The sequence below is a fragment of the Triplophysa rosa genome, linkage group LG5, assembly GCF_024868665.1.
Source record: "Triplophysa rosa linkage group LG5, Trosa_1v2, whole genome shotgun sequence".
Classification (NCBI taxonomy): Eukaryota; Metazoa; Chordata; class Actinopteri; order Cypriniformes; family Nemacheilidae; genus Triplophysa; species Triplophysa rosa.
Window position 1 is genome coordinate 11,706,276 of NC_079894.1, and position 27,975 is coordinate 11,734,250.

Below are 27,975 nucleotides of genomic sequence, written 5' to 3' on the forward strand. Positions count from 1 at the left end.
AAATTAATCTTAATGTTTATTACTTTATTAAAAGGAGCTTTATAGAGCACATGTTTTTACAGTTATTAATCCAAGTCCGCATCCTCAGTGATGTAACGTTAACTTAATGAAATCCCCTTCCCAGTCTCACTTCACGATCTTATGATTTACCATAATACACCCATAATAACCAGCTTTAAAGTGGAGCCAAAAGGTTACGTAACTCTGGACATTACTAGTATATCACCCCAATTTAAGCCTAACCGATTTAAAATGATTACAATGACTAATTTCGTTATTGTATGTACTTCGCCGTTTTTAGTCCTTCAAACAGCAAACAAGCGGATTGCGCTACCGGACTCCGTCAGCCAATAGGAAGTTAGCTGCGTGGTCACGTGAGTAAATTTTGAGTCAATCCCTCAGTAAGTTTCTCACCCGACTCGTTTTAATGTGGAGTGTTGTCGATTTGCCAGCGTTTCGTTCGAGCATATTTCATGGATTTACACAAGACTTGTCTTCATAACTCTGCAATATGATGTGTCTTATGAGATATTCAAGTAAGTGTTACTCTTTTGAGAGGTTCAGTATACATTAATTAGCCCTTAATATTTTAATTCTCGTGAACAGGGAAATTGGTTAGCTAACAGCGCTAAAATGTAAAACCGCTATGAACTAAAGAAGGGATTTAAAGTTTCACGATGAGTGAGTTAGTTGTAATATTATGTGTTTTATAGGGTCGTCACACTGGTGACGAGATAAGTGATATTAAATACAAAAACAGAATTTAATGCGAATATTAATAATACTGCGTAATGGTGAATCAGTGCTTCGCGTTGGAGGCGAATTTAAGTCAAAATTCATTGTTTAATTCGGACACAAATTATATTTAGTAATAATTTGTTTAATTTCTGTCCCTTAAGATGTCCACTCAAGACATCTTAAGAGTGTCAGTTATGAGTGACAGGTGTCAAGCTGTTAAACGATAAAGATCAGTGCATTAGTCACGTTCCACACGATTAACATAAGCAGGGACGTAATTACGGAAAACAGTCAACGAGTTTTCATATGATTGGCTGGAGATCCCTGGATTGATGGGTCACGTAGTTTGAGGTAACTTTAAAGGTCTTGAGATCGAATAGTTCATAGTTTGAAAGAGAGCACTTACTTACTTAGGCTTCTTAGTAAGTAAAAAAACATTAAAGCTTCATTGCTTAGAAATGCAATCTAAATAGGACACTTCTCCAATAGATGCTGATTAATTTTAATGCAATGTTTATTAAGCAAATGACAAAACACCTTTAAGTTGACACAGAAGTACAGCCTTTGCTTACCACTACAGGTCTTTAACTTTAGATTTCACCATCAGAAAGAACATAAGCATTGCTTTTGACTCTCCATTCTGCATCTGAAGTGATTTGCTTTAGTTGCTTTAATGATTATACAATTGTTCTTCCGCAGTGCTCCCAGCTCGCCACTGGCAGGAGGGTGCTTGGATCTGCGGCTGAGGTGGCTCAGTAACGGCAGAAGTGGCTGCTGGAATGTTTCGACAGGGCAGCAACAGTGGGAATAAGTGCTTGACAAGCGGTGCTCGTCTGTCCCACCCCAACGTTGTGCCTTTGGCTGTCGGCTCTAACAAAACACAAGATATGGGCCGGTGCTCTAAGACGAACCCCCTTAGCGCTATGGGCCTGGACCATGCCATCACCCCACCCGGAGGAGACCCTGACTACATCATGCAGTTGGTCAATGATGTGCGCAAGTTTTCTGACGTGCTGCTGAGCCTTGAGGAGGCTTTTCAGTCCAGAGGTGGGATTCTTTGTACTAGCGTGTATTCTAAGTGTAAGCTTGCTCTTTCAAATGCTGCCTGCCAGGTTCAAGTGCTTTGGTGCATAAAAATTGTGGTGGTAAAACTTTTAATAAGGTTCTTCTGTTTGTTAACATTAGTTAACTGGTTCAGTATCATAAACTAACAAGGAACAATACTTCTAGTATTTATTCAATATAAGTTAATATTAACAACTTAATTTTTTATTAATTAACAGTTATCAGTTAATATTAGTAACTGCACAATGGACTAACATGAATCGGTGAACAGCTGAATTTGTATTATATGGTATTAAACCATATTGTTCATTGTTGTTGTCTGTTCGTGTTCGATAAATCTTTAACAAATAGAACTTTATTGTAAAATGTTATAGCTGTGGTTGATGTGGTATCACTTGTTTGTGTCAGCATCTACTAAGCGTGCATGTGGGTTAACTGTCTCAACCCACGCAAATGCAGAGTGCTTGTTTGCTGTGTTAGTGTTCCTCATTCTCATCACTGGAGGAGTGCCACGTCTGTCAGGATGCCACGGGTAAACTCCTGGCCATCCTGCTGAGAGTGTTTCTTTTCTGCTGCACAAGGCATCTCTGATATTTGCCTCCCGATGCTAGAATCAAAATAGATAGGACTGCATGACCCACTGTGCCTGTAGAATGTTCTTCTGTCTTCCAGGTGCTTTATGTTCTTGTTCTGCACTGTCTGTAACAGCTAGAAAGTTGTGTTCCCTTTAGACTTTCCATTTTAGAAAAGCAGTTGCTTGCTGAGTTGATTTTCGACACACAGTGAAAGAGCGAAAGCCGTTGTCAAAATTTCAGCTTTAATGACAGAGTTGTGGAGTATAGATAGTAATGGGCCAATTATGGTTTGTGGTATTTACACATATAAATACTTCCCCATCTAAGAATAGCTAAAAATCCTATATTGGATTTAGTGAAGGTTGTGCTCGCCCTCACATTCTATGTGTCTTTGCAAAAACATTTAACCTAAAATGGTGATCGCCAGTAAAGCCTGTTTTTTACTTCTGCGTCAGACCTACGCCATAGCCTACGCAGAGATGCGTACCCTATGCTGTAGCCTGACGCGCACCTCCCAAAAATGTCGTCAATGCGACAAGGACTGCAAGCACTATGGTTAGTCTGCTTGAACCCCCTCCCTTAAGGTAAAAAAAACTTGCAATAGCGTCGGGTTTACTCGTATGCATTTCCGAATGAATTTTCTATGTTTTTCTGTATTTAACAACTCGAGCTGAAAAAGTGACTGTTTACTTGCTGCTATCACTGCTAAATACTTCTCAGACAGCGTACACAACGAACCGCTTCTTCCTCACAAGCAACACACCCGTGGACACTGACGCCTAGTAGAGCTGTAATCGGGCCTTAAAAGTTAGGCCCGACAGGGTCCGAGCCCGACAGAATTCGGCCCGAGCCCGACAAGTACATTTTGATTGACAGCTTTTTAAAAGCCCGAACCCGTTTACAGCCCGACATTAGGCTATTCAAATGTGCGCACGCACACAGCTTTTGTCAAGAATGCGTCATTTATACATGTTTTAACATAATTTATTAACGACTAATGTAGGCTATAGGCCACTTGGAAGTTGGAACAAAGAAATAAAATAAGTCCTCTGTAACATCGTAACATCGTAACATATCACATATCCCACTGGCTCATTATTCTCATTATGCACATGGTCAAAACTTTTCCTCACCTCAGACTTTGCTTTAGTTGCTGGTGCAACCAAAACGTAATCACCAGAGTCAAGCCTCCGTTTCACCTCCTCAGCATCCATTTTTGCATCTTTCTCGAGCTAATTGGAACGCATCACATGACCGCTCATTTACCGCACAAGCCCGAGCCCGTGTAAAATGGTAGAAATTAAGCCCGAACCCGACCGAAACCGTTGGGTCACGTTGGGTCCGTCTGGTTCGGGCAAAGATCTTCAGCTCTAACGCCTAGTGGCCATTGCCTGTCGACGAGGACAACGACGCACAAGTATAAACGAAAACCAGCATGTTGCCTACGGCGTAGGTCCGACGCAGAAGTAAAAACCCGCTTAAGTGTGGTAACTATAGATTTGCTGTTGTCCCGCTGCTATTTTAGTATCATTTCTAAGTACACTAACCTTCTCAAAAGAGGCTTTTTGGACATTGTTACCACAGTATTAGAACCTAAAATGATTGTGTTAGAATACAGGCAAAATGTATTAACACAAATACCAACAAAACAAATCGAGTGAATAAACTTGTAGTTGATTGCAAATATGCAAATATGAGTAGTTTCTACAATTAACAAATTAGTTGTATGATCAAAAGAAATTTAAATTGAGTAAATCCAAATCATTCATATTGTAATATTTATCATTCTCAATGGTACTTTTTGTTGTCATACATTAATTATATACAGACTTAGTTACTGCATGTAAGTCAAAACACAATGAGCAAATCAGATGAGAGGCATCTCAGTACTGGCATTAACATGCTCATAGAATGATGCAATAGACATCATGGGCGCACTTTAACCTCTCACAGCCTAAGCACATGTACCACTCTTCTAAACAATGGTAACCCTAAAATTCAAAAATACAACAAACTCTTTTAAACCTCAAAGATAAATGAACATTAAGCACAAACAAGTCTTTATCTTTACTAAAAAAACACTTAAAATAACACAAAATTTCGAAATTTACTGCCTAAATGCAGTCTTACACAAAGCATGCTGGGAACTGAAAATTCCCCTCAACCAGTCGTGTTGACTGTTGGATTTTGCGTTTTACTCAACAATGTTAAGTTGACTTGCCAAACACTTAAGTAAAGCCGACAGTACTAAATTTTTAGTATAAATAAAAATGTAGTTACTTGCATTCTTTATGTACTGTGAACAAGGATGGATTTAGTCAAACTAACAACAGCGACAGTTCAATTTTTTGAGTGTGCTGTGTCCCTTGCTTTTATTTCACACTAGTGTCTACAGGTTAGCCGGGGAAACGCATCTCTTTGCATGTTTACGTCTGCAGTCTAAATTCACAGCATGCTGAATGCCTGGTTGAAGCTTTGGTGCTAACTGCTCAAACGATTAAGTTATTTATCAGTTGTTTTCTTTCTGTGTTTTTTTTTGTTGTTGTTGCTGAAGTTAGTGTTTATGTTGACCGTAAGTATGGCTCATCACTTTGATCTGTCTGACAAAACTCTTATCGTCTGTGATTCCTCCTCTCTGCCATAACGCCCCCTCCTCCTGCATACCCTGCATTCCTCCAGAACAAATGTTCACTTGTTGCTATGGTGCCTTCGATTGACTGTTGTTAGGTGCGTGACACATGAAAAATGACTCTTCCCTGTTGAAATTTTAAAGATTTTTCAAAGGCATTTTTCACGCTGGCACGATTATTTGACACTATGCTGGCAGTCGCGGAAGTGCTAGTAAGTGAAGTGTTAAGTGCAAAGTTGTAATAGTCAAATTTTTCTCTGTTTAATGTTTTTTTTAAACCGGTAGATGCTATACACATTCAATAAGTTTTGTTTCTTTTATCAAAACACATCTAAGAGCCAAGCCTAGTGTGATATTTCTTTGAATCCAAAATGGAGATGTTTTTAGTGTAACGTTGAACTCCCGTGACAGTTGGATATTCAGAAGGGTGGGGTGTTTTTACTGGAAGGTCCAAATATCAAATAATTCCCCCTGTGTTAGGGGAGAACCACATCCAGAATGAGTAAATATATTGTGGCATGTTCACGCTCATCACGCGGGTTACTGAAAGAACGTGCTATTCTGTTGAGAGGAGGAGTATCATAGCTTTTCTTGAGTGCAATGAGTTTGAAGAGTACTGTGATATCAACCAGGAAAAGGCCATGTGGTTTGTGGCTTTCGGACCTTTCATGCATCTTTATTGAGTCTATAGGCTGATTTAGCATAGATCAGATAGCAGCGCTCTGTATTTTTGTATGTTTACTATGTGTGTCAGTGGTTTGAAATGTACATCAAATAGTCTGAATTACTTGCAACTACAGTATATAAATTAGCTGAAGTAATCCAACTGAATTGACTGACTCGTTCTTTATTTTACTAAAAGTTATCAAAACACAATTCCAACATGTTAATTTAAAACAAAAATGTTTAGCCTTTTAACCCAGTTTAAGCCAGTTTTTCTATGGTTTGCAAGATCCCAATTATAAATGAAAACATTCCAGTTTGCAATTTTTCAGTTCTGCCAAACTAGGTGTAAAATATCTGGAATTTACCAGCTTTTTTCTTTTATTTGCTGAGAATTTATGCAATTTCTGACTATTGTGAGATCTTTTAAAATGCGTCAGTCTATAATGAAAGGGTTAGATTTTTTAGACTCTATCCTGAAGCGTGGGAACTCTGAAGGATCTGAGTCCACACAGAACTAGTTTCAAATTAGTTCAGCTCTTTCACATTTCTTAGACTTGGTTAAAAAAGGCTTCCGACAGTGTTATCTACCTCCAGCTGTTGTGCTCTTATTGTGGCTCAAAACAAGGATAGTACACATAGAGCATGACATTAAAAAAAGACTACTGTAAGGGGGTCCTGAAAAGTGTGAAGCAAACGCGGGGTTGTTTAGATATAAAAATTAAAGATGCCAGATTTTAGTTCTGTTTTCTCATAGCTGGACCCAGAAATTGTTTTCTTGAATACACCAGCCTGTTGGAGGTCCTGGGGTGGAGGCCCCTTCAGCATATTGTAGTGGTGTTAATCTGGGGATGTGGACAAAACCCTTCAAATTGAAAAAGTGAAAAAAGACATCCCACCCTCGTGTAATGAGATTGCTTCAAAGAGTGTTGCGGGTGGCACTATTGCCAAAGCCCCCGTGGTAGGCCATATAATGGGTCGCTGCGCTTGTGAAGTGGAGGAGAGAGATTTGTTGGGCAGTAACTTTCCCACTGAAGGTGAGGGATGTTTTTGTGTGTGCCTGCGGTTGGGTAGCATTTCCTGGGGAGTGGATTTACAGCCACAGTTCAGCAGATTGGTCATGGTGATGTGCCAGCTGGCCCATGAAAATCTAGCAAGAGTGCAGGACCATCATTGGGTGAGGTGTGTTTATCAGGGTGCACGTCAACTTGAAGCCTCTTGATAGGGGTTATTTTGGTTTAGCTCATGAAATATGTGAATGAACTGAAATTAAACATTTCATATGTGATTTACCCATCTAAAGTGGTGTTTGTGGCAGTTTGTTTTCTCCTAATATGCTAACGGGACAATCCAGTTTCTGTTGTTTTCCTGCACTTCGAAGAATGGTATTTCTGTTCCCATAAACGAGAAGTGGGATGGTTTGAGGAAGGCTGACAGGCACAGCGTCAAACCCAGTGGCGTTTTCTCACCGATGAATCACAACAGAGTCGCTAAGCTCGGCTGCCGCTTTGGGCAAAGCACAACTAAGGCAGGTCGAGACGTGCCTATTGATTACCTGTTGTTAGCAACGGAGGAAATGCCAGCAGCTGTGCGTAAATGCTTTGAAGTGCATGATGACATTGTGTCAACTCGCTAGTTTTCTGGGAAACATTTGGAACATATGCTGGAAAATATACATCCCAGTGTCAGGAAAAGACTGATGTTTTAGTTTCCGACTATAGCAGTCTTTACAATCTATTTAATTGAGTATGTTTTTAGTTTGGCAATAGTTAGAACATGTTTTGTTTGCTCAAGATACTGAACTGAAGTCAGAAATTAACAGAGAAATTTAAATGGAAACCTTACAGTAGTTTTGTGTCTTTGAGAAGGCCTGCTTATTAATAAAAAAATATGCTTGAGTGCAAAGATTTGGTCAGATAAGTCACTTTTCATTTAGTATTTTGAAATTGAATTTTGCTTGCTGCATTCAATCTTTGTAAGCTGAGGAGACTCGCAATTTCAGTTTAAAAACAAACCCATCACCTTCAGCTTAGATCTGGAAAAAGCATTGTTTGTATCGAAATGATGACACCAGTTCCGAAATGAAAACTAAGTTGACATTCGAGTAGATGAGACCGAAATGCAGGATAGGGAACGTTATTGTGCTTCATTCTCACACTGCAGTGCGAGGCTTTTGGCAGTTGGGTGAGATTATGTTAAACAGCTCTGATCTGAGACGGAGGGGTGGGTGAAGAGTACTAGTGAAACATGAAGAGACTGAGCGTGAAGCGTGGCTGGGCCAGCACGCACGCTGAGCGTGGGAGGAACAGCGACTCGCTGCTGGAGCTCTCGCAGTGTAATGGATCCTGGACAGAGGGCCATCGGCAGGGGGCTCGTCCCGAACAATGCGTGTGTGCCTCTGTTGCATTATCCCCACCAAAACAATGTTCCTCAGTTCCCGTGAGCAATTTTCATGCATACTTTTTTAATACCATTGTTTTGACAGCACTGAAGTGTTTGGGGGCCCAGATCGATGCATTATTCATAACAGAGCGAGAGCGGGTTTGGAGACCACTGGTTGCTATGCCGGCATGAAGACGTCCTGGGACCCCAATCAGCTCCGACACATGACATAGTCCCCTGTGTGCTGGGCCCCCATTGGGCGGATGGAACATTCTATTTGTTCTTTTTGTGGGAGGGGGTGGAACTCACCCTGTCATTCAGATGGGCCCGTCTTGCATTTTGGGCCACACGTAGCTTCAAATCAAACACCAATCGATAAAAAGCTTCCTCAGACAGGAGTTGACTATACCAATATCAAGTATACTAGGTCTTTGATTTTAAAATTATGCCCCATATAAACAGTTAAAGTGTAATCGGAGCAAGGTTTCCCTCTATGACCTGTTGGTTGGGACTTGACCTCTCACCAGTAATTAGGAGGGCACAGAGAGGAAGACCTACAACACGGGTGGAGGATTGTGACGGAGGCCTTTTGTCTGTGTTCTCGGTGAGGGACACTTCAAAGTCAAAGAGGAGAGAGGACACTGACTGTCCCTGAGGCTAGGGCCTCCTCTCCTTTTATCACACTGGAATCTCCTAATCTTGCCGGGGAGAAGACCTGCACCTGGCTACCCAGGTGGAGTAGCAGGTCATTGTGTTGTTGTGTTTAGCATGATTTTAGGATTTGTCTAGAAACCCTTGCTGCAGGTTAAACAAGTAGGAAGGAAACACGGATGTAGGCATGCACATAATCTGCAGAATTTAAATGCCCGTCATTCATAAAATTCTACAGATTCTTTGTTCCTCTGTCTACATATACCCCAATATTGTTCAGCCTTTTCGCAATATTGAATATACAAATTCTGAATTTACTATTTAGATGTGTTTAGGTAAAATGTCAATTTTTTTGTTTCATTCTGTGAACTACTAACAATATTTCTCCCAAATTTCTTATAAATCTTTTTTTCTATTTGCAGAAAATGAAAATTGGAGAATAATGTCAAAATAACAGAAAAGTTGCTTTGTATTTTTCAGACCTCAAAAGCGGCAAAGAAAACAAGTTCATATTCACTTTTAAGCAATACATCAGTAATATTTGAACATTTAGGGAAAATTTAAAAATTATTTTTTTATTTGTCTTGTCATGCTGTCAGTCTTTCACATTGGTGTTGGATGTCTTTGTCACTCCTGAGATTTGACTTTGTTGAAATTCAACAGACACTAGACTGGAATGGCCACAATACATTTACATTTACATTTATACATTTGGCTGACGCTTTTATCCAAAGCGATTTACATTGCATTATACTATACATTTTGTTTCAATGTGCAATCCCCTGGGATCGAACCACTGAGCTACAGGAAAGACAATACATCTAGAAATGCTGATTAAATGAAAAATTTGATTGGTCTCTTAATTTTTCCTGCGGCCATATATCCAACCACAGATCAAACATCTATTAACCCGTGTGGTGTTCATATTTTTGTTACTCAGCCAGTGATGGTGGGTCTAGTGGACCCGCTGCAGTTTTGGGTTTTTAATTCAACACAATCAAACACTTTATGTTAAAATAATGAAAAGATGTTTACTTCATCCCAATTACAAGTAATCTAAACACCATATATGGTTAATGTTTGCCCTGTACCTTTGTTAGATCACATTTATGAATTGAAGTGCTTTTCACTTTTCACATTTTTTTGCGGGAACGGCAGGGGCAGAAACAGAAAACTCACATTTACACACACTCTCAAACACTCTCTTTCACACAAACGCACACAGAAACACACACAAACATACTAAAAGGAAGCCCAGACATGAAGAGGACACAATGAAGGTACACAGAACCTACAGTTTCCACAATTTTGTAAGCCCTGGGTCCAGTGGACCCGAACATGTAATATGTAATATGCAAGATGTAATATAAATGTGAAGAGGGGTGTACAGTGTGCGGTCATTGAAAATTTGTCCTGATATATGTTTTTCACAGAAAATAAACCAAGGCCAATGAGTTTGAATTAAAAATATATATATATTTTGATAAAAAAATGAAAACGAGTCCCACAGACCCTAACACCATACAAGGGTTAATGCTAGGCAACTGATGTAAATCTACAGTAAATTAGTCTGGATGAACAGCTTTTTAAAATTATTATGATAATCAAAATGTTGCCGGTGAAAGAATTGCATATACGTACATGCTTGATCACATTGGCTTGAAGGGCAGTCAAGAGGTCGTTGCAGTAATTTAGTCTTCATGTGACAAGAGCTTGGATTTTGCTTAACTATCAGCTGAACAAATTAAACTTTTATGTGTCCTTTTTGTTTTCCAGTTGAAAATGTATCTTTTCTTTGTGTCTCCATACACACAGACACACATACCTTTTATATGGTGCTTGCATAAATCTTCTGCCTCATCTCTGTGGCATGAGGTGGGGATAAAAAACAGATGCTGTTGTTACTATCAAAACCCCAAAACGCTTCACAATGTCCAGTTACAGTAGATGTGAAGTCGTCTGGTACAAACGGCATAGTCAGTGTATACCCTATCCACTTCATGCAAACATTCCTTCTGTCATTTTGTTGTTGCTGGTGACTTAGAGCCTGTTTTCACCTGGTATTATGATGCGTTTTGATCGATCGGATCATAAGTGGACGACACTAAATACAGGTGTAAACGGGGTGGGAAACGTTTTGAGCTTGTCCACTTTCGACCACTTCCAGAGGTAGTCGAAAACGCATTCGACCAGATTGTGTTCGTGGTGTAGACGCTCATGTGGTTGAATGTGTTCGAACAGGCACAAGAGACCGCTTACTTTCCATCTACAGATATGAAACACGCATTAGCCAAACATGATCTAAACTTTGCCAGCTGAACACCTAAATGTTCAAAGAGGAACAACGTGTCAAGCACAAGGTTTTCTCACCATTCCAAATTTCTAACACACACTTACAGTGTTCAGCGTGGTCTCTCGGCTGTCAGAGCAGAAATAAAAACGCTGCTCTCGTTTTTTTGTTTTTTTTCCGGTTGCGTTCGTAATATGTACATTGCATGTGATTATTTAGTCTTTAGTTTTAATGCCGACTACATTGTTACTGTACCCACATTGTTTTACAGCTGAACATGTCGAAGTAGCCGAGCTGACGTGTTTGTGGTCTCTTTCTGTTTTGTCACCCACAGAAAATCAAGAGTGCTTGCAGCACGTGGTCGACGAGCGACTCGACGAGCTGGTCCGCATGTTGAAGGCCGTCATCGGCAAGCACCAGGCGCTGAACTCTGCAGAAATTCTCGGTGCTGCAGGCACAGTTATTGCCAAAGTCAAAGGTGAGCGTTCTCCTTAGCCCCACCCACTTTTAAAAACTAAAGATCTGCAGCAAAAGACTCTTGCTGGCTGTTAATAAAGTGCCATTGGTTTCACTCGGTTTGACACTTGCAGTTCTGTTTTAGTAGTTGATGATGAACATTGAGTCAACACCAGGCTGAAGTTGAGGGGAAGTAGCTAGACAGTTCTCAAAACCTAGTTGTTCTTGCACAGTTTCCTAAACGCAAATAAACACTTTTGTTTTGTGTTTAAAATGAAATGGTCATTGTACTTTTGGGGAAGGGCACAATATTTTTCAAATGTACTTTAGTGCGGCTTGCAGCCCAGACTGAGGCTGCAGAATAAAAAACGGATTATTTTGAGTCATACAGAGATAATGAATGTGGCTTTTATTAGTTGTCCTAAGAATTCTCAGCTGATTTCAAAAGTGTGTTTTTTGAAATTGCTATTAATGTATCAGCTTGTGCCACTAGAGGGCCAATGACCCTTTTCACTGTTTCTATCAAAGGGAAGATGCTGTATGTGTAATCTTTTACAGCATTCTTGAGGCGTTTGCTTTTTTGTGACTGTTAAGATAGACATGTCTTAGAGACCAGCTCAACCTGAGTGCTTCAAGTTACCTGAAAGACCCACATTCCATCACAAAAGCTCCCCTACACAAACTCACTTTTGACTTCATGTCAGCCTGCCTTCTCTAGATGGAGCTTCAGGAAATCAGATGCACATTTTTTCACCCTTGATCACAGTCCATGAGGTCTCTTTTTTTTTAAATTCTGCATAGTTTTGCTGAAGAATCTCTCAAGGGCGCATCAATAAAAGTGTCAAATGTCTCAAGTTATTGAAATTCTTTCTTCCCCCACCCATGTCTAGAACAAGTCAGTGGCATTTGACTGCCTGTATTTTATCTCTGCTTCTCATCCGCAGGAGCCTCTGTTATCTCAGGTATTTTATCCTGCCTTATGACGCATCGCACCCTGATAGTGTTAAAGGCATGGAGATATTTTGGCAAGATTTTTATCAAACATCTCCTCAAACATCTGGTGTCGGGTTGAAAAAATATATGCATGTATGTTTTTGTGGACAATAGGACAACCTGTAAATTTTGACATTCTTTTGTAGGGATGATGATAATTAAGTTTTGGAACAGTGGTTTTATTTTATCAAAATGTGCAGCAACCCCATATATATGTGTTTTAGTTCAACAACAGTTCTTTCTCTTGAGATCACGGTTTTATGAAGACTTGTTTTACTCTCCAAAGTGACTGTCAACAGTCAGTTCTACTTTCGAGGATTTTTTTTGTTGAGAGAACTGATTTCTGGCTGACTGTAGCCGTTCTCATAGTTGAGCTGCGATGGGGGCAGAAGTGGAAGCATTGTTGTGGAACTGCAGGATGTCCTGAGGAAGAAGTCAGCGTTCCATTCCATTGCAGGGGCCGGCTGTATTCAGAAGCAGAGAGGCATGCATGAGGAGCCACGCACCTCTCACGCTCTCTTCTCCTGTGCTTCTGTCCTCCGTTGTAGCTGCGATCTTGAGTGGTAGTTGAGGGTGGGGATTCCCACCGTTGCCGACAGCCACTGTGTTTTCCGTGTCATCCATCCAAAAAACTGCGGAACTGGAAACTATAGCAGATGTTGTTTTTTTGGCCCAGTTTGTCAGGAAAAAGTGGAAGTCAAGCTTCATTGAATCATTCTAAACTGGGCTGTGGCATTAGTGTCAGGATAATTTTATCTACGCTTTAGCCGTGTTCTGTGCTTTACCGTATCAAACCTGGATATGATGGGACCTAAACTAAGGTGCGAGTTAAAACAGCTGGTAAGTTGGGCGAAAGTTCTCTGTCGAAATCCTCTGAATTTTTCTGAGAGTTTCCTGTAAAGGGGAGGAACAGCTAGCAGACAGGAAGTACTTGGTTAATGCAAGTTTCGTAGCCTCTCTGAGCCTTCACTTGCTGCCTGTCACATATCTTTTCTCCATTTCCTATTGAAAAGATTTGTATTTTGCTTGAAGATTTAAGGTCAAAAAGCTCTCAACTTCTTGTGTAAGTGTTCAAAACATAAGAAGCCAAAATAGCATTGGCATACTGCTTGAAACAATGTAATTAATGAAGATTATTATTAATGGTGATTGTAGTTGCTTACAAAGCCATGTTGCCAAAAACACAGTGGGCAGAAGAATTGTGGCTATCGTCTAATAATTGTTATTCTCCAAATCAAATGAGTGGACAAATTGTAATTTTGGGGTTTATTACTTTCCACAGGCTTGAACATCAAAGAAGTCAATAAAGACAACAAAGATACAATTTTTGGCGAGATATACACAACCATTGACAATTTGGCATTCACGTTTGGCAATGTGTGAGTACTTTTTATCTTTTTTTGGAGCCCTCTCTTTTGTAAGAATGCTTATTGTCCAAAAGTGACATAAAACTAAGCCCTGCATCGGTATATTTACTCTCAGCTTAGTCACTTTTGGTTTCTGTCACAAGTCAGCCGTGTATTTTGAAGGGATAGTTTACCCAAAAATGATCATTTACTCACCCTCAAGTCTTTCCAAACCTATATACATTTCTTCGTTGAACACAAAGAAAGATATTTGGAAGACTGTTAGCAATTTTCAGTTCTGGGACATCATTCACTACCAAAGTAGAAAAAAAATAGTATTTTTTTTGTTCTGGTGAACACAAAATTAGATATTTAAAAAAAATGTAGGAAAGCAAACAGTACCGGGGGCACCTTTGACTACTATTTTAATTTGTCCTACTATGGTGGCCAGTAATGTCGCAGAACTGAAAATTGCTTACATTCTTCCAAATATCTTCCTTTGTGTTCAGCAGAACAAAGTAATTTATACAGGTTTGGAACTTGAGGGTGAGTAAATGATTACAAAATTTTCATTTTTGGGTGAACTATCCCTGTCTTACTGACTGTTTTACCGCTTGTGCCATGATGTAACATTAAAAATGAATGTTCTGTCATTTACTCACCCTCATGTCATGACGTGACGTTCTCATACAACATAATGTCAAGTGAATGATGATGATAGGATTTTCACTTTTTGGTTAACTATCGTTTTATTTTTTCTCGCATAAAATAATCATGAAAACTAAGAGAAAAGTTAAGGCCAAAATATTTGATATGCAGTGTATTGACTGATGAGTCTCTCATTCCCATTTCAGAGTGTCTGACTTCCTTATGGGAGATGTGGACAGCGGCTGCAGGTTGGGGTTTCCCCAGACCAGAAGTCGTGTAAGTCATCATCACCTCCATTTTTTTAGTGTCTATGGAGTGAACAAACGGAGCTTGAACCTACTTATAATTAAATACATATATTTATATACCTATATTTAAACATTCTTTAAAGGAACAATGTACCCAAAAAGAAAAATTTAGCCATTATATACTAAATGACTATGTGGTGATCTTATAGTGGTTGTACAGATGTGGTTTAAAGGGATAGTTCACCCAAAAATCAACTTTGTGTGATTTTTTACTCACCCACATGACGTTAAACATGTTTAGAGAACTTCCGGCATCTTCGGAGCACAAATAAAGATATTTAGGTGACATCCGAGAGCTTTCCAGGCCTCCTCATTGAAACCATGGTGTCAGTTTTTGCCAAGGTCCAGAAAAGTATAAAGACATCATTAAATTGGTCCATCTGCGCATAGTGGCTCAGTTGAATTTTTTCGAAGTGACGAGAATGCTTTATGTGGGAAAAACAAACCAAAATACCGACTTCAATCTATATATTCTCCTCTGTCTTGTCAGTGTATGGCGCGCGTTCACAAGAGCACTTCTTCTTCGTCTTCATGGACCGGAGCACAAAGTTGATTTTTGGGTGAACAATCCCTTTAATGTAGTTCACTCTAAAAAGTGAATGGGGGCAAATTTTGAAGTGAACTACTCTTTTAAACCAGGGGTTCCCAAACGTTTCATGTGAGCACCCATCTATACGGGTATAATCTGTCTCAACATCCTCCAAAATATGGGGAAAATATACTTTTTTAGTAGAGCCATTTTATTTGTCATTGTATGAATTAAATCGAAGTTTAACCACAATACCAAAACACCTTATGGTTAGATATCAAAACGATTGTTATTTCTAGTCATTTATTGGGCTAAACTGATTTTTTTGTATTTTACCAGTTGAGTAAATTAAACCCACCGTTTGAAAACGATGATGGATTCTCAAAATACTCCTCTTGTAATCCACAGATAAAATAACTCCATGTGTCTGGAACAACATGATAATAATAAAAGATTTTTCCATTTTTGCGTGAACTGTACCTTTAAAGCTCACATGATTGTTTTGAAAATGATGAAACCTGCCTCTGTTATTAAAAGAGCAAGCTGTTTAAGGCTTTGATCGACTGTTGTCAGATAAAAGACAAGTGAAAACAAGCACAGATCTCATTCCTCGCCTCTGTAGTCCAACTTATCTAATGAAACATTTCTCTTTATCTCCTCTAGTCTTTTGAAAACCTCTCTGATGATTTGGGGGGATGTCATCAAGAGAGAAATTATCTGGCAGGTAAATCTCTTTTTCTTGCATCTTGTTTTCATTGTAAAACTTAGCATTCAGACTCATGCCGTTGAAGGTTTGCACGCTCCCCCTGAAATACAAATATCAACAAAAGTTGTCCTAGTTTTAATGGACCACACATGAAATGAGTTATTCTACCAAATACACAGATAAACAGTTATTTTACATTCGTGATATTTTTCATATAGCCTCACATTCTTCTTTTTTGCCAAATGGTTGACATTCTTTAGCTTTTTTTACGGTTTTGTGTGGAATGGGAACCACATGTGGCTTATTGGGCGGGGTGCCTGGATTCAGATGGAGCGCAGCTGGGCGGTGTTTATATATGTGTGTGTGGAGGGGGGTCAAAACGATGCGTGTCAGTGCATTTGGCGAAGGTTCAGCACAGATTTTATGAGATTATCTCGCACGCAGATGCAATGCAGTATTTTTATCGTACCTACCAGCGTGCGCCTTATAGTGTCAGTTTTAGAAAGATATTTTTCTTTGTCTTTTGTGCCATGGGGACGGTGAAGCATATTTAGTAATATTACAAGCAGTCTGCCACATTTTCACAGCCTTTAATAAAGCTAACCTGTTAAATTTGCCTTGTAACTTTTGGCCTATAAAGCGCAAAATTGTATAGTGGATTTTATAGTGAGTTTAAATGACAGAACCATAAACATCATCTTGTTCAAAGGGTACCTCATTTTGAACATCTCTTTTTAAAAGATGTGGAAGGTCTGTGTATGTTTTTGTATGTGTGTATCAAGTTTGTGTTTGTGTGTCCAGATCCTGCTTTGTCCTCTCCAGAATTGTCCCCTGTGGAACAGGTGGACCTGCTTCTGCTGAGAAATGACCGAGGAGTAGAGTCGGCTTTACTCTTTGCTAAGGCCTGGTCCAAATACACCAAAGATGTTCTAGCCTGGGTAGAGAAACGCCTCAGCCTGGGTCAGTCTGTTCATAAAGCCTATTCCTTCTTGCTCTGAGTTGCTAGTCAGCTTTATGTTGAACATTATTTTGGTGTTTTACAGACATGGAATGTGCCAAAAGCTTTGCCAAGATGGCAGAATCCGCAAAGACAGTTGCAAGTCAACAGGTACTTTTTAGTACATTATTTTGATTTAAACATGGTATTTACATTGTCTTTCTTGTTTGGCCGGTGCTCTAAACAGCATTCTAATGAGATTATTTTTATTTATTGTAAAGGACTACATGCCCTTTCAGGATATTTATGTCTCTGCCTTCAAAAATGAGATTGAGTACAATCAGGTTCTGCTGCAAACAGCTGCGGCTCTACAAACTAACAAATTCATTCAGGTAAGATTATAAACGGAGAGGGTCAAAATCATAAATACAATTATACATCTTTTCCATCCAGTTTTGACCTAAAATTACAATAAGATAAATGTAAATATAACTTTTAGTGATTTGTTTTATAATTATGCATGTAATTTGTATATTCATGGGCCAGACTATTATTTATATCTTTGATTTAAACATGTGTTGTGCAGTTCATAATAATGTTACATTCCAACTCGTAAAGTGATAATATAATTATTTACTTTCCACATGCAGTTTTACTTTTATTTGGTGCTTCATGAGTGTTAGTTTTGGACTTTGTGTATAGACCTCAAGCACAATCAACTCCTTATAAAATAATCCTTAAACCAAGTATTTAACAACACGTTTCCCATAATTCCCACAGCCACTGCTGGCCCGCAAAAACGACCTGGACAAGCAGAGGAAAGAGATTAAAGAACAATGGCAAAGAGAGCTGAAGAAAATGGTACTAATGATAATTTAAATTCTCTTCATTTCATTGTTTGCGTTTCTTCAGAACGTTAACATTTAATAATGCGTATGTGTGTTCAGACCGAGGCTGAGAACGCTGTGAAGAAGGCCCGTCTGCTGAAGGTGCAGAAGAGGGAGGAGTACGAGAAAGCCCGCAGCTCCACCAGCCGCACTGAGGAGGAGCAGCCGGCCACAGGAGGCAGAACTCTGGAGAAGAAACGAAGGGTGGAGGAAGAGGCCCTACAGAGGGTACTACACAAATGTAGAACCACACTATAAAGAATTGTAATGCTCTACGTTGAATTCCACCACCATCACAGACTGCACGAACACACACGCCCTTGTGTTTATTGACCTGGTTTACTGGGCGCATCTATGTGGTGATGAGAAAAACAGAAAAGGGTTTGTGGGAATTAGTTTAGAGTACAACATCTGCACAACATCTACTTAAAATCTGGTTGATTTATTTACACCTACATTTTGAATAATAGTTCGGCTGTAACAGTCTGATGCTGCATCTACTATCTATTATCATAAAGCATACAAATGGTATTTTTGTCATGATATATAACTATAAAAAAACGAAAATTGTAAAACTACTTGCTGTTTTGTGAAGACTTCTTTTAGTCTTTGAAAGCTGCTGTATGTAATTTGTTTAAAGTTCCATTGCTGTCCAGTTTTAGTCATCGCAGTCTCCGTTAAAGTGATAGTTCACCCAAAAATGAAAATTCTGTCAGCATTTACTCACCCTTTTGTCATTTCAAACCTGTATGGCTTTCTTTCCTCCTGCAGAACACAAAAGAAGATAGTTTGAAGAAGTTGGTAACCGAACAGTGCCGGCACCCATTCACTCCTATTGTATGGACACAAAACCAATGCAAGTCAATGGGTGCCAGCAACATTCTTCAAAATATCTTCTTTTGTGTTCTGCGGATGATTGAAAGTCATACAGGTTTCAAATGACAAGAGGGTGAGTAAATAACAGAATTTTCATTTTTGGGTGAACTTTAATATTTTTTAAACATAGTTTGACATGTCAATTTCTGCCTCAGCCATTTGGAAACCTATTTGGAAGGGTCGTTATTTTTGGTGCACATAAATTGCACACTAACTAGAACATCCGACAATTACACTGTGCTTCTGTTTTGTTACGTTTGGCTCACAATCTATGTTTTTGTGGTGACTCCAGGCAGAGGAAGCACAAGAGCAGTGTAAAGCCAGTGTGGCTGATCTCGAGGCAAGAAAGGTCGGCCTCTCCAACGCCAAGAGTGAGATTCTCGCTCAGATCCGGAAGCTGGTCTTCCAATGTGATCTGACCCTTAAAGCGGTGTGTATCCCTCCTGACACCATTACTATATTTACTCAGTATACCACAACCTCTCTTTAAAAGCAAATGTTTTTATTGTAGTACACTGACTTCTCTTCTGAACTGACTGTAGGTGACGGTGAACTGGTTCCAGATGCAGCAGGCTCAAACTGTGCCTCTGCCGGTTAACTATCAAGCTCTGTGCGAACAAGCCAAAAAGTACGAGCCGGGCCAGCGTTATTCTGAGTTCGTGTGCAGTCTGCCCAAAGAGCGTGTGTGGCTGGAGTCTCTGTCTCAGGACATCACCGCTCCCTCCAAAACTGGGTTAGTCTGCACTCGCAGCAGAGCTCTGGTTTCCGTGCGGGCCGGAGAGGGGCGTGTATTGTTTGCATCTTCCTCAGGAAGAATGTTGAATGAAGACCCGGGAGTTTCTGTAATCGCTGTCTTGTGTAAACTTCGCTTAAAGCTTGACCTCTGAAACACACCGGCCTCATACACGCGCACCTGTACAGATATTGGCAAGTTCTATCCAGTCCTGTTGCGCATTAAACACAGGCTAACCAATGTCACATCTTTTCAAAACTGAATTGTTTTAAACTTAAGAGCATTTTAGAAAACAAGAAACCTATTTCACAAAATGCTAAAAACAGCCAGCTATGTTCATCTCTAGAGCATGTTACATAAAGAATTTAAAATATTGAAAACAATATTCAAATTTCTTTGCGATTTCTTTCTCTGCTAATTTTAATGTGAATAGTTGTTGTATTCAGATGTATCAACACATCATGTCATTATTTGGATTGATTGACAGCCCTGGTATTTTTATGTTTATCCTTTTCAGAATGTCCCTTCATAAGAGGTCTGTGAGCAACACCCACTCTTCCCACGGGAACCTGTCACAGGGCTCAGTCACTTCTGGAGATAATCACAGCGCTGATGAGATTGAGGGGACCGCACCGCCCTCCAAGACCAAGATCGGAGAGAGACGCTCCAATAGCAGTGTAGACATAGGTAGGTATACCCAAGATTTGAGATGGAAAGTTTATACATTCAAACCCTGCAAAGGAGTGGGTGGTTCTCTGGCATAATGCCCATTGAGCAACACACATAACCTCATACTGCTCCAGGGAGATGAAAGCTGTAATTTTACCTGCGTTATGTGACTGTCTGTGAAAACAGGTTCCAGATAAAGATTCTGAAGTATTCTCAGTTCTTTGAGCTTCACTGACTGTAATTATACTTTCTTATTGATACTGTGTGATGTGTAAGGTAGCCAAGTTAACCACTAGCGGCTTCAAATGGACTAGCAAAAATTGCTTCCACTCAACTTTCCCAGAAAAGCATTGTTGACAGTGCCAGTGTTTACATTCTATGGGGAAATCAGCATACAACTGGCACATTTATAGTTGTCCTTGCAAATTAAGCTGAGAAAGAAACTTTATTAGCATTTCGTAGACTCTAAAATTCCAAACTTTTACTTTGCTCCAATAAAAACAGGATCTTGAGATGTTTTGCACTTCAAGGCACATTTTGTTTTGGCAAGCTTTGGCAGCCTGTTAGTTTTAGGCCTGACGCATCTGTTTTAGGTTTTTAACATCTGGCCAGCACTGGCTGTAGAGTATCTGGACAAGGACTGCCAGCAGTCAGGATTCAGGCCCAAAACCCAGATCGGCCCTCAGCGACCACAAAAACCCCTGATAAAGTGATGTGATTAGGCTGCTGGATCATATCCTGAGCTCATATTTACAACAGCATCCAGACTCAATTAAAAACCATGGCCTAGATATGAGCTGTGTTATGCCTTTTTATACTTTCAGGATTTTTGAATAAATCGTATGCAGGAATATAATTATTGCTTTCAAATTTTACTAATTTGAATGCAGTAACAAATTCAGTTATGAGAGCAGTGTTGAAGACAATACTCAAAGCCATGTTTTAGGTTTAAGAAATGCTGTGGCCAAGTGATATTTTGTTAAAAAAATTTGAGCAGTTGTAGACTGTTTCATCTTATCAACATCAACAAACGTTACTGCGCATTCGCACTTTTGTGACCCTAACTTAACTTCTGGTACACATTCACAAACAATAGAGTGCCTGTAGATTATTTCTGATAACAATCAAAAGAAACCGAGAAGAACGGTTACTTGGCTAAACTCGTCTCTCCAATACTTTGAATTTAGACTCCGATACCAAGCTCAACCACTAGATGTCAATGTACCATGCGGTTTGATTAAATGCGACCGAACTACAGGACCCATTCAACAAATTGTTTATTTAATTAAATGAACATACGACAAAATTCGCCAAATAATTTATTTAATACAATTATTATACTGTAAAATAATAATACAAATGAATATTAACATAAATAAAATATAAATAGTTATATTATTAGACACTAGCCAAACACAAACCGGAAGTTTACTGGGAGTCATGCGCGCGTCCAATGAAACGGTCTATATATACGTGTGTGGACATTTAGTTTTTGTTTTGTTTTGTCAAGTGATATTTAGCGTAATACCATATGTATGGTCTGGTTTCTCGAGTCGCAGACACTCCACGTAGTATATTCTTAAAGGGATAGTTCACCTAATAATAGAAATTCTGTCCTCATTTATTCACTCTTTATGTTCAAAAACCTTTGTATAACTCACTTGGTGAAACGCAAAAGGAGATATTTTGAGAAACGTCTTCATCGGTTCTTCAAAATATCTTCTTTTGTGTTAGAGTCGTATGTACAATATGAACAATATAAGGGTGAATACAAGATGAATGAATTTTTGGGTAGACTGTTTATAAGTTTAAGCCTTACTGCTGTCATACACCAGTAGTGATTGTGAATGGTTTATGTGTTGCAGCGGTAAGGACGCAGGGCTCTCAGCGGGTCTGGAGCTCAAGCAGTGCTGGTGGAGGAGGGATGTGCAGTGACTCAGAAAGCGCTGGAGGAAGCAGTGAGTCTCGCTCAATGGACTCTCCCACTGCCAGTCCAGGTACATTCTCCAACATCATTCCATAAATGTGTGCTGGTTATGCATGTTAGACACCTAAAGTTATAACCTATTTTAGCAACATATTTTGTGTCAGAAACACTTCCCCCTCAATAAATAATTCAAATTTGACTCTTTTTCTTTTTTTAACATTGTAGTCTTTAGAGCTTTTCACACTTGAAATCGTTAACCCCGGGTTATTCTAAACCCCAGGTAAACAGAATCCTGGGTTATCTGTTTCACGTTTCACACTGCTTATAATTTACCAGAGGTTAAGAGACAACCCTGGGTATTCATAACCTGACAATTCGCACTGTACATCATTAAACCCTGGGTTAACTTTCTTTTTGCATATTTGCAGTGTCAACAGTCATGATTGGATAAATACTGCAACGTCAAACTGACTGAATAAAAATAGTGCGTGGTCCCTTTAAATAACCGAATACCTTATTGTTCCGCATGCAAGAAAAAATGACACCTCGCACCTGCTTCGGAGTGGGGTTTCATAACCCCGGGTAAAATGCGGGGACATCCCAGCTTCAAAATTACAAGTGTGAAACGTTTGTTTACCTGTGGTTAAAAGCGGGGTTTAGAATGAAGATAACCCGGGGTTAAGCGCAGTGTGAAAAGCCCTTTTATGTAGCCACTATAAATGCTTGTTTTTCTAGATAATATTACCATGATCATATATTTTATATCAGGATCCACAGAACATCATAAAAACACCAATTTAATCAACAAATGATTGAAATGTTCAAATGTGCAAATTTCATAACCCGACCCTTAACTGTTGAACCCTGTTTAAGTTACCAGTTTTTTAGACACTGAAAACTTTACTCTGTTAAAGAGTAAAGTTTGTAAGCTGTTGTTTGATCTAGTTCTCAGTGAGATGGATGGAGAAGTAGAGAATAAGAGAAGTCCTGTGCAGAACAGAAGTGAGACTAATGTGTGTGTGTTCTTGTTGCAGGGGATTTCAAACGCAGGCTTCCCAGAACTCCCTCAACTGGTACCATGTCTTCTGCGGATGACCTGGATGAGAGAGAACCACCTTCCCCATTAGATAATGGTTGGTAGTACACTATGAAGCGTGTGCTTTTGTGGGTCGGTGTGTTCACGTAACCTTTTAGTTACAGTTTTACTGTATTACATAAGTGCTGAGTTTCTTCACATCCATGTTTTTGCTTGTTATGCACAGATGGGCGGAGTGTTGATACTGGCAAAATGCCACAGTTAACACTTCCTGTTTCTCAGTTTACCTCACCATGAAATGTTTTATAACAATAATAATAACGGCCTCAATTATAGTTAACTACCTACTTTTAAAAAACTGTGTTTTGGAGATTAGTTGTTGGTCTGGCACGTCACTGATTAGACTTCGATTTTTAAGCATTTTTTTTTTTCAATTAGACTTAGAAACTGATGACGTTTGCCCTTCCCAGGACATGCTGAGATTGTGATGGTAACAGCCAGTTCTCCTGGACCTTTCCGAAACGCTCAGATGTCAAAAGCCGCTCACACCCACAAGTTGAGGAAACTGCGTGCACCCTCCAAATGCAGAGAGTGTGACGGCCTGGTGGTGTTTCACGGGGCTGAATGCGAGGAGGTATCTTCAACACCCACATTGATTCTGTTTACTTTAATGATAAGTAGAATAGCTTGTCATTGTCATGATTTCTTATTACATAGTGTTCCTTGGCCTGTCATAAGAAATGCCTGGAGACTCTCGCTATTCAGTGTGGTCATAAAAAGCTCCAGGGCAGACTGCACCTGTTTGGGATTGACTTCGCTCAGGTAGCTAAGAACAGTCCTGACGGCATACCTTTCATCATCAAAAAATGCACCTCGGAAATCGAGAGTCGTGCCCTGAATGTTAAGGTAAATGGGCATAATTGAAATGTTACTGGAAGAAGAAATGAAAAGGTTTCATTTTCCGAGTCATTTTTTGTGTAACACCTACTTTCGATGCAATTCAAGGGCATTTATCGTGTGAATGGGGCAAAGTCTCGTGTGGAAAAGCTGTGCCAGGCCTTCGAGAACGGAAAGGATTTGGTGGAGCTTTCTGATCTACACCCGCATGACATAAGCAACGTGCTCAAGCTTTACCTGAGACAGGTGTGGTGAGACAAATGAACCTATCCCAGTTTTGTAGTATTAAAACATGAAACTTTTTTCTTTTTGTTATGAAACTTCCTACTTTCTTTGCAATTCACACCATCGTCATTTTAATGTCTCAACCTAAGATTTTCGAAAAAAGAAAAAGTTTGAATCTTTGTCTTTCAGTTGCCAGAACCGTTGATTCTGTATCGGTATTATAATGATGTCATCGGGCTGGCGAAAGAGACTCAAAACGTCTTGGCGGATGAGCCTGGTTCAGCTAAAAGTAAATCATCAGGAGAGCAGCAGTGCCTCAGCATTGAGCTCAAAAGAGTCGTCTCTAAAATCAGAGATGTCCTTCGCCAGCTTCCCGCAGCCCACTACAGAACCTTGCAGTTTCTAATCGCCCACCTGCACAGGTACACAACCACTCCAACATTTACATAAACAAAAGGCGGTGTCATGCACAGAATCAAAAATACACCTTCAATCTGTTCAGAATTGGAGAATTTCATTTTCTTTACTGTACATTGTTCTACAGAGTATCCGAGCAAGCCGAGGAGAACAAGATGACAGCTAGTAACCTCGGTATCATTTTTGGTCCCACACTTATAAAGCCCAGACAGCTAGAGGCAGAAGTGTCCCTGTCCTCTCTGGTTGACTACCCCCATCAGGCCCGCATGGTAGAACTGCTCATCAGTCATCAACAGATGATCTTTGATGTTCCCCTCAGCCCCATGTCTCCCACCAACCCAACGGCCCCACATGTTTCTATTGACAAAGAACCAAAACTCAGTCGCCACTCACGTTCTCTCATGGATATCAAAGAGGTGAGTGGAATAGAGGATGGAAGCTGTGACACCTCATCTGGCTTATTTTGGCCTTTTTGTGGTACAAACTTTTTCAAAATATGCTTTTTTTGTATTTTTTATTTAGAGCGCTAAAGTCTACAAGAGACACTCATCTGTCATTACCTCACAGTTGTTGGCGGAAGTGAAGGAAATGAAGACGGGGGCCGATAGAGCACAGACGTCTGGTTAGTATAAGTGTCTCGGGGCACTGTGAAATCAAAGTTGACCTTGTGTACTTTAGGTATTTAAAAATGAGGCTTTGCAGACAATCCAGAAAAAGTGTCTTGAGAATGTTGGCCTTTGTAATATTATAGTATGTTAAAATGTAATTACTTGCTTTGCTATTCTTAAATCCTGCTAATATTTAATTGTAACTCTAGTAATTCAGATTAAAATGAAAGTAATAAAAATGATGGCAATAACAGATAGTGTTTTTTATCTCCAGCAGGTGTCGGTTCAGACATCAATGGGGTTGGTCCAGTGGAGGCACAGAAGACCACATCTGTCTTTGGCCGACCCAGTGCCAGCACCCCAGTGGTGCAGATGCGCCCCCCGAGGTCTAAGCAGGTGTCCCGACCCATCAGCATGCCCGTTGACCGACTGCTTAATGAGCGTAACAGCCGCAACACCGCTGAGCAAGAACATCCTCCCGCTGCCATTCAGGAGACCACCGAACCAGAAAAGCCTTCAACACCACGACTCTCCAGCTATTACAGGAACCCCTTCATAGACACCCAGATGCTAAGAAGGACCTGGGACAAACAATACAGGCATTACAATGTGACGCCCAGAACTGCAATGATTGTGGCCAACCTTCCGTCGTCTGATGTGACTGACTCAGTAAAGTCATCCGCTGAGACTGTTTCGGGAACACTGGGCAGCGTCAGTGTGACACCCAACAGCAGTCCTTATATAACTGGTGCTGGCCAGTCCAGCACAGCTCCAATATCTTTCAGAGCACCACGGACATTAAAACCCCCTCCTGGAACTTTCTATAAACCGGGAAGCCAATTCAGGTCGTTCGACTCGGTGGCGAAAACTGATTTGACTGCATCGACCAATACCGCAGGAGTAATATATACAACAGCCATTACTATAGTAACAACAGCGGTCACCGCAACTGTAGCGACGATTGCCACAACGGTGGCCACGCCCCCTACCACACCTACATCATTGATCACCCCAGCTACAACAGCGGCCAAGCCGAGCGTTACGACACTGACGATGTCAGTAGGTTCTGTATCTGGAGGAGCGGAGGAAGGACTGTCAGAAAGTGAATCGCTAAGCCCCACCACGCACTCTCCCCCTCAGTCCCCAGGCTCCAGCGCAGAAGAGCTCAGTCCCACGGAGGCCAAACCCCTCTATCAGAGACGCAGCCGCCGTGTGCAGGAGATGGAGCTTAGAGAGGCTCACTTTGTTTAAATCAGAGCTGGACATATCTCTTAGCTGGCCTATTGGCCTGTGGGTCACTCTTTGTCATGCTTGGTACAATATAGCATGCTTATTAAATGACTGAATTGAGACTTTTTATGGTCATTTGGTCATTTTAATAGCATTATCAAGACTAGCGGACCTATCAATGCCTTATTTTATAATATGTATGTATTTGTATGTAAACTGTCTTTGTTGTGCCATGCTGTATATACTGTATGTAATTGTTTTTTATCCCTTTGAGAAAGGGCAAAATATTAAGAGAGAGATGAAATGCACGCAAAACGTCTCGGTGGTTTTCTGGATAAATAGCAGTTGTCCGTTGTCCTGTTAAAGTGATAGTTCACCCAAAAATGTAAATTCTGTCATTTACTCACCCTCTTGTCATTTTAAACCTGTATGACTTTCATTCTTCTGCAGACCACAAAAGAAGATAGTTTCAAGGAAGTTGGCAACATTCTTCGAAATTTCTTCTTTTGTGTTCTGCAGGAGAACGAAAGTCAAACAGGTTTGGAATTACATGAGGGTGAGTAAATGATGACAGAATTTCTATTTTTGGGTGAACTATCCCTTTAAGCTACTGTTTGAGCCAGCAAAAGCAGCAGAGGTCCAAAACATTTGTGACATTCACCTGTTTTGTGATTTGTTTGGGGTATTATGGCCATTACTTTTGTCCTTTTTCACTGTGATAACATTTTATTTTGAACCATTCAGAGGGTATCAATAGAGACAATACTATATCAGAAAATAAAAAGTTATATTAATGTGTTATTCAGAAAGTTTCACGTGAAATATTGTTTGTATGATATGAAATATGTATAGTATTGTCTGTAATGTCATGCTATCATGCTTATTGTGATGTACTTGCGAAGCCTAAAAGTCAAAATTGTGACCTGAATTTTTAACATACTGTACTTTTAATGCTACACCACTGCTGATGTAATACAGTTGCTGCCAGGTATTTTATCTGTTGTGTAGTTTGGTTCCTGGAAACACAGTGCTGCTCATGCATGTTTTAGGCGGAGCAAGTGCACCTTCTTCTGTTTTCTAAGCATTTGTTTACATTTTCTACACCAGCTGCCATACACATCTGTCTACACAAACAATTCCTGAAAACATGCAACATGTTTGCAAATTAAATATTTAGTTACAACTGTTATTGTCAGCTTTTTGCCTGTCAGTTCACATTTCACAGCAATTTCACAGGTTTTGTGAAGAGAATGTTGTCACCATGTGGGTCATTGCCAGGATATTGTCATGCATTTACTTGACAGTTTTTGAATGGCTTTTTACATGTTGATATCATTTGTGTGTCATCAAATGAATAGTTCACCCAAAGGCTCCGTCATCATTTTCTCATCCTCGTGTCATTTCAAACCTGTTTGACTTTCTTCCACGGAACACAAAAGAAGATATTTTGAAGAATGCCGTTAACTGGCACCCAAAATATCTTATTTTGTGTTCTACAGAAGAAAGTCATACAAGTTTGAAACGACAAGAGGGTGAATAAATGATGAGAGACTT

At 39.9% G+C, this 27,975-nt stretch overlaps 1 protein-coding gene across 3 annotated transcripts; it reads left to right on the forward strand.

Annotated features, from left to right (window-relative positions):
• The first annotated feature begins 421 nt into the window (after nucleotides 1–421).
• arhgap29b (Rho GTPase activating protein 29b) lies at nucleotides 422–27,610 on the forward strand. 3 transcript variants are annotated; one of them, XM_057334523.1, is made up of 23 exons: nucleotides 422–536; nucleotides 1,438–1,785; nucleotides 11,328–11,471; nucleotides 13,725–13,821; nucleotides 14,643–14,712; nucleotides 15,937–15,997; nucleotides 16,781–16,939; nucleotides 17,023–17,087; nucleotides 17,198–17,308; nucleotides 17,697–17,777; nucleotides 17,864–18,031; nucleotides 18,972–19,109; nucleotides 19,222–19,412; nucleotides 19,930–20,099; nucleotides 21,947–22,078; nucleotides 23,043–23,141; nucleotides 23,515–23,678; nucleotides 23,762–23,950; nucleotides 24,050–24,187; nucleotides 24,356–24,588; nucleotides 24,711–24,999; nucleotides 25,106–25,205; nucleotides 25,466–27,610. In XM_057334523.1, exons 2-23 carry the CDS (start codon nucleotides 1,518–1,520, stop codon nucleotides 26,440–26,442), a joined length of 4,044 nt encoding a protein of 1,347 aa, XP_057190506.1. In that variant the 5' UTR covers nucleotides 422–536; nucleotides 1,438–1,517; the 3' UTR covers nucleotides 26,443–27,610. The 3 variants fall into 3 exon arrangements, with proteins under 3 accessions (XP_057190506.1, XP_057190507.1, XP_057190508.1); XM_057334524.1 differs by having other exon boundaries at nucleotides 25,469–27,610; XM_057334525.1 differs by lacking the exons at nucleotides 422–536; nucleotides 1,438–1,785; nucleotides 11,328–11,471 and adding an exon at nucleotides 12,836–13,282.
• The last annotated feature ends 365 nt before the right edge of the window (nucleotides 27,611–27,975 follow it).